Source organism: Hyla sarda, chromosome 9 (assembly GCF_029499605.1).
Source record: "Hyla sarda isolate aHylSar1 chromosome 9, aHylSar1.hap1, whole genome shotgun sequence".
Taxonomy (NCBI): Eukaryota; Metazoa; Chordata; class Amphibia; order Anura; family Hylidae; genus Hyla; species Hyla sarda.
The window spans coordinates 86471076-86478175 of NC_079197.1; the positions used below are offsets into that span (position 1 = coordinate 86471076).

General features: G+C 43.7%; 1 protein-coding gene across 4 annotated transcripts in view; it reads right to left on the reverse strand.

Annotated features, from left to right (window-relative positions):
- The window catches only part of MTMR8 (myotubularin related protein 8), a 59880-nt gene extending 55737 nt beyond the window's left edge, over window positions 1-4143 (reverse strand). For all 4 annotated transcript variants that reach the window (XM_056541517.1, XM_056541516.1, XM_056541518.1 and 1 more), the window contains exon 1: window positions 4009-4143. In XM_056541517.1, the coding sequence (XP_056397492.1) occupies window positions 4009-4065 (57 nt within the window). In that variant the 5' untranslated portion in view covers window positions 4066-4143. The remainder of the gene's footprint in view (window positions 1-4008) is intronic.
- Between the last annotated feature and the right edge of the window lie 2957 nt (window positions 4144-7100).

Sequence of the window (7100 nt, forward strand, 5' to 3'; positions counted from 1 at the left end):
AAGGACTCAGGGTTTTTCCACTTTCGTTTTTTCCTCTTTACCTTTTAAAAATCATAACCCTTTCAATTTTCCACCTAAAAATCCATATTATGGCTTATTTTTTGCGTCGCCAATTCTACTTTGCAGTGATATTAGTCATTTTACCCAAAAATGCACGGCGAAACGGAAAAAAAAATCATTGTGCGACAAAATCGAAAAAAAAACCCGCCATTTTGTAACTTTTGGGGGCTTCCGTTTCTAGGCAGTGCATATTTCGGTAAAAATGACACCTTATCATTATTCTGTAGGTCCATACGGTTAAAATGATACCCTACTTATATAGGTTTGATTTTGTCGTACTTCTGGAAAAAATCATAACTACATGCAGGAAAATTAATACGTTTAAAATTGTCATTTCTGACCCCTATAACTTTTTTATTTTTCCGTGTATGGGGCAGAATGAGGGCTAATTTTTTGCGCTGTGATCTGAAGTTTTTAACGGTACCATTTTTACATTGATAGGACTTATTTTTAAATGATAGAAAAAGTGACCAAAAATGCACTATTTTGGACTTTGGAATTTTTTTGCGCGCACGCCATTGACCGAGTGGTTTAATTAATGATATATTTTTATAATTCGGACATTTCCACACGCGGTGATACCATATATGTTTATTTTTATTTTTATTTACACGGTGTTTTTTTTTTTTTATGGGAAAAGGGGGGTGATTCAAACTTTTAATAGAGGAGGAGTTAAATGATATTCATTCACTTTTTTTTTTGCAGTGTTATAGGTCCCATAGGGACCTTTAACACTGCACACACTGATCTTTATCATAGGAAACCAGTGATCGACGATTCTGCCCCATGACTGCTCATGCCTGGATCTCAGGCACTGAGCAGTCATTCGGCGATCGGACAGCGAGGAGGCAGGTAGGGGCCCTCCTGCTGTCCTGTCAGCTGTTCGGGATGCTGCGATTTCGCGATTTACACTGTTTTTTTTTTTATGGGAAAAGGGGGGTGATTCAAACTTTTAATAGGGAAGGGGTTAAATGATGTTTATTCACTTTTTTTTTTCCACTTTTTTTTTGCAGTGTTATAGCTCCCATAGGGACCTATAACACTGCACATACTGATCATCATTGATCAGTGGTTTCTCATAAGAAACCAGTGATCGATGATTCTGCCCCATGACTGCTCATGCCTGGATCTCAGGCACTGAGCAGTCATTCGGCAATCGGACAGCGAGGAGGCAGGTAGGGGCCCTCCCGCTGTCCTGTAAGCTGTTCGGGATGCCTCGATTTCGCCGCGGCTATCCCGAACAGCCCACTGAGCTAGCCGGCATGCTTTTGGTTTCACTTTAGACACGGCGTTCAACTTTAATATTGCGCGGCACAGCGATCAATGCCGCGCGCTATTAGCCATGGGTCCCGGCCATTGTTAGAGGCCGGGCCCGACCCGCTATGACCCGGGAGATAGATCGGGAGTGGACACATGACGTTCCAGTACGTCATGTGTCCTTAAGGGGTTAAAGGGTACCTTTCATAAAGAAAAAAAACTTTTGATATATTATAGATTAATGTATGCAGAATAACTTTCCAATAGCATGTTATTAAAAAAATATGCTTCTTTCTATTTAATTTTTCACTTTGAAAAAAAATGACCACAAGGGGTCTCCCTACCAGTCCTGACCACAAGCCTTATTTATTTTTTATTTTTTTTATTTTATTTTTTTTATAGCTTTCAGACTCATGCTGGGGTCCTAAATCTCAGACTGCAGCAGAGACACAGACAAGCTCAGCACTGCTCCCTGATCAGAACGCCTCCCAGAGATTTGGTAGTATTAACATACACTTACAAAGTGTTCTCTCCTGCCTCTCTGTCATAAGAACAGGACGCCCTCATAACCTTAGTCCATAGAACCATCCCTCTTACTACTGATCAGTTGAGGTCTGCACCGTTTAAAAAAAAATTAAAAAACTTGACAATTTTTATTTTTTTTATATAATTACAGGTAGGCTTTTAATCATGAAATGGAAAATAATAAGGCCACTCCATAAACACTTATCCTTGCCTGTTTTCTAGGATTTGTTCTATTTATAGCCAACAACCTAAAAAGAAGAGAGATACATAGAAAAATTGTATCAAAACCTGTGCAGAGTAAAGCCTGAAAGGTTGTCTAGCAATCAGATTGCTTGCTTAGTTTTTGAAAAGGCCTCTGGAAGTAAAAGAAGCAATCTAATATGTTGCCATCGGCAATGGCGCCACTTTTCAGACTTAACAGTTAGCCCTGTCAGATTAAATGGAAAGAATCGTGCAGTACACAGCACTATTGTTCTCATCAAAAGAATGGACACCAAGATGGAACCAGCTTAATAGGGTCCGTCAGATTCCATTGGGGTATGTCATTTCACAGTTCGGAGTCTTATGATTGGGCCTGTGTGGTTCTGTCCTTTTAACCCGTTAACGACAATGGACGTCTTTTCTCGTCCAATGGCCGTTAACGGGGTATGACGCGGGCTATCGACTCGAGCCCGCGTCATACTGGCCGGCCCCCAGCTGATTCCTATAGCTGAGGGCCGGTGTTAATAGCTGACATTTGGTGATCGCTGTGGCCGGCTATTAACCCTTTAGATCGCCGCTGTCAAATGATAAAGAATGATAAAGCCTGGCAGGACCAGGCTTAATCAACCTAGCGCAGAGCACACTGATAAATGGGATTGTATGTAATCCCATTGATCTGTATGAGGAATCAAATGATTCCTCCTAAAAGTCCCCTAAGGGGACTAAAAGTGTATAATAAAAAAAAAAAAAAGTGTGAATGAAGTTTAAAAACACACACATTAACCCCTTCCTTATTAAAAGTTTAAATCACCCTCCTTTTCCCAAATTCCATAAAGAAAATATATGAACATAATAAAAATAAACATATGTGGTATTGCCGCGTGCGTAAATGTCCGAACTATAAAAATATATCATAAATTAAACTGCACGGTCAATGGCGTACGCGCCAAAAAATTCCAAAGTCCAAAATAGCGTATTTTTGGTCACTTTTCATACCATTAAAAAAAAGGAATAAAAAGCGATCAAAAAGTCCGATCAAAAAAAAAAAATTATACCGATAAAAACTTCAGATCACGGCGCAAAAAAAATTATCCCTGATACCACCCCATAGGTGGAAAAATAAAAAAGTTATAGGGGTCAGAAGAGGACACTTTTAAATGTATACATTTTCCTGCATGTAGTTATGATTTTTTCCAAAAGTACAACAAAATCAAACCTATATAAGTAGGGTATCATTTTAAATCGTATGGACCTACAGAATAAAGATAAGGTGTCATTTTAACCGAAAAATGTACTACGTAGAAATGGAAGCCACCAAAATTTACCAAATGGTGTTTTTTCTAAAATTTTGTCACAAAATTATTATTTTTTTCCGTATCTCTGTAGATTTTTGGGTAAAATGACTGACGTTGTTACAAAGTAGAATTGGTGGCGCAAAAAATAAGCCATCATATGGATTTTTAGGTGCAAAATTGAAAGGGTTATGATTTTTAAAAGGTAAGCAGCCAAAGGCTGTCCGGGCATGCTGGGAGTTGTAGTTTTGCTACAGATGGAGGCACCTTGGTTGGGAAACACAACCGCAGACAGTCTAAAAACGTTAAAGGGTTCGTCCATCTTGGTCTCCTCCGTTCAGCAACTAAATTGAGTGGTGATGTGTTATCTTCAGGGGCGTCCATCACATCACCTGTTCCTGTCACTCAGCACCTGCACACTTTTATAAAGGACAGGAGTGGTCATGTGTGAGTTATGAGGACCCACAGTACAAGCAGATGACTTACAGGAGAGGCACAGCCAGCCTGCCCCACAATGACAAGTCACACTATAAAGGGGCACTGAATGGCATCACCTCCAGTGACACTACCCACCTACACTGTGCCCCTGCCACACAGCACCCAGAATACAGAACTTCCCATATACACACAGGGTGGGTGACACATTAGACATGACAGCCCCGGCGCCCCTCACCTTTGGGGTGGAGATGTGTTCCATGGTCGTCTGCCCCGGGCTTCTCACCTCCTCCATCCCCACACCCCTCCCGCCGTCACCCCGCCCACCATCTTCCTGCCGCCCTCCTCTAAGTCAGCTGATCTCACGTCACGACCCACAACAAAGCTCGCGACAACTCTGAGCGCCGTGAACTTCCTGTACACAAGTGCGTTACCATAGAGACGGAAACCGGGCTGTACACGGTGGTCTCCAGCCTGTGGAGGAACTATAACTCCCATCGGCTGCCCGGCATGGTGGCAGTTGTAGTTTTACAGCAGCCGGAGATTAATGTGGTAGCGCCACTACAGATGATTATATATACATATACACGAGAACGTGCAGTCTGGTTGCAGACAGTTCTTATAAGGCACTTTGTTAGTTTCTTAACATTTCTAAGATCTCTGCTTGCTGTCAGTGACAGTCCTGTTATGTAAGGCCATACAAATACATCAGATAAATGTCAATCTGTGGGAAAGGCTTGTTAACTCAAGTGTCTGAACCGTCATGTCCTCCCTATAACTGAAACAAAATCTTTCTAAAACAAATAAAAATGAACAAATCAACTAAACCCCTTGAGGACCAAGCCCATTTTGGACTTAAAGGGGCACTCCGCCCCTGGACATCATATCCCCTTGATCGAGGGGGAGGGCTGCAGCAGAAGACATTGCAGGGGTCCCCAGCAGCAGGACCCCCGAGATGTCTCCTGCGGCAGCTCCCCACGATCAAACACTTAAATTTTTCCCTCCTTACCTTTTAAAAATCATAACCCTTTCAATTTTGCACATAAAATTCCATATGATGGCTTATTTTTTGCGCCACCAATTCTATTTTGCAGTGACATTAATAATTTACCAAAAAAATCCACGGCAAAATGGAAAAAAAATTAATTGTGCAACAAATTTTGGGGGTTCCGTTTCTACGCAGTGCATTCAGTAAAAGTGACACTTTATCTTTATTTTGTAGGTCCATACGATTAAAATGATACCCAACTTATATAGGTTTGATTTTGTCTTACTTATGGAAAAAAATCATAACTACATATGAGGCTCAGTAGTGTGTGTGGCCTCCACGTGCCCGTATGACCTCCCTACAATGCCTGGGAATGCTTCTGATGAGGTGGCGTTGGTGAATGGAGCGAGACATGATGTCCCAGATGTGCTCAATTGGATTCAGGTCTGGGGAACGGGTGGGCCAATCCATAGCTTCAATGCCTTCCTCTTGCCAAAACTGCTCACACACTCCAGCCACATGAGGTCTGGCATTGTCTTGCATTAGGAGGAACCCAGGGCCAACCGCACCAGCATATGGTCTCACAAGGGGTCTGAGGATCTCATCTCGGTACCTAATGGCAGTCAGGCTACCTCTGGCAAGCGCATGGAGGGCTGTGCAGCCCCCCAAAGAAATGTCACCCCACACCATTACTGACCCATCGCCAAACCGGTCATGCTGGAGGATGTTGCAGGCAGCAGAACGTTCTCCACAGCATCTCCAGTCACGTCTGTCACATGCTCAGTGTGAATTTGCTTTCATCTGTAAAGAGCACAGGATGCAAGTGGCGAATTTGCCAATCTTGGTCTTCTCTGGCAAATGCCAAACGTCCTGCATGGTGTTGGGCTGTAAGCACAACCCCCACCTGTGGACGTCGGGCCCTCATATCACCCTCATGGAGTCTGTTTCTGACCGTTTAGGTAGACACATGTACATCTGTGGCCTGCTGGAGGTCATTTTGCAGGGCTCTGGCAGTGCTCCTCCTGCTCCTCCATGCACAAAGGCAGAGGTAGCGGTCCTGATGCTGGGTTGTTGCCCTCCTATGGCTTCCTCCACATCTCTTGATGTACTGGCCTGTCTCCTAGTAGCGCCTCCATGCTCTGGACACTACACTGACAGACACAGCAAACCTTCTTGCCACAGCTCGCATTGATGTGCCATCCTGGAGGAGCTGCACTACCTGAGCCACTTGTGTGGGTTGTAGACTCCATCTCATGCTATCACTAGAGTGAAAGCACCGCCAGCATTCAAAAGTGACCAAAACATCAGCCAGGAAGCATAGGAACTGAGAAGTGGTCTGTGATCATCATCTGCAGAACCACTCCTTTATTGGCGGTGTCTTGCTTATTGCTTATAATTTCCGCCTGTTGTCTGTTCCATTTGCACAACAGCATGTGAAATTGATTGTCAATCAGTGTTGCTTCCTGAGTGGACAGTGTGATTTCACAGAAGTGTCATTGACTTGGAGTAACATTGTGTTGTTTAAGTGTTCCCTTTATTTTTTTGAGCAGTGTATTCGCACATAGAGACAGGTTGTACTTGGTTTGCTGTACAGAAGCAACAGTGGAAACAGCGTGAGATCCATGATGATGTGGCACATCTGTGGGAGTAATAGAATAACTGCTTCTATATTGTGATTGTAATTTATTAAGATAAAGTAACATATTTATTTTAATATGAAACCAACTCTCGCATGGAGGATAGTGCTATTAGTAAAAGTGGCATTTTTCACACCATTTACATTTTGATGCCAGGCATAAAATAAAACAATGAGCAACCATAATATATATACACTTAGTATAGGTTAGGATTATGCTATTGTGCATTTGCCAGGCACTTAACAAAGGGAGTCTTTATTGCTAGAGGGTCCATCTGACAGTGAAGAGGTTAAAGGGGTACTACCGTGCTGACAACTTATCCCCTATCTAAAGGATAGAGGATAAGTTGCCTGATCGCACGGGGTCCCACCGCTGGTGACCCCCGCGATCTCAGGCCTCATCAGGCCTCGGAGCGAACATCGCTCCGGGTCTGATGACTGCCGTTCACGGGGCCGGAGTATCGCAGGGGGCGAGACATAGACTTGCATTGAGGGGCGGAGCGTGACATCACACGGGGGCGGAGCTGTGACGCCACGATCACCGGTCCCGTCATCAGACCCAGAGCGGGGCCTGATGAGAGCGGGGTGCTGCGTGCGAGATCACGGGGGTCCTCAGCGGCGGGACCACGTGCGATCAGGCAACTTATCCCCCATCCTTTAGATAGGGGATAAGTTGTCAGCACGGTAGTGCTCCTTTAAGATTAAT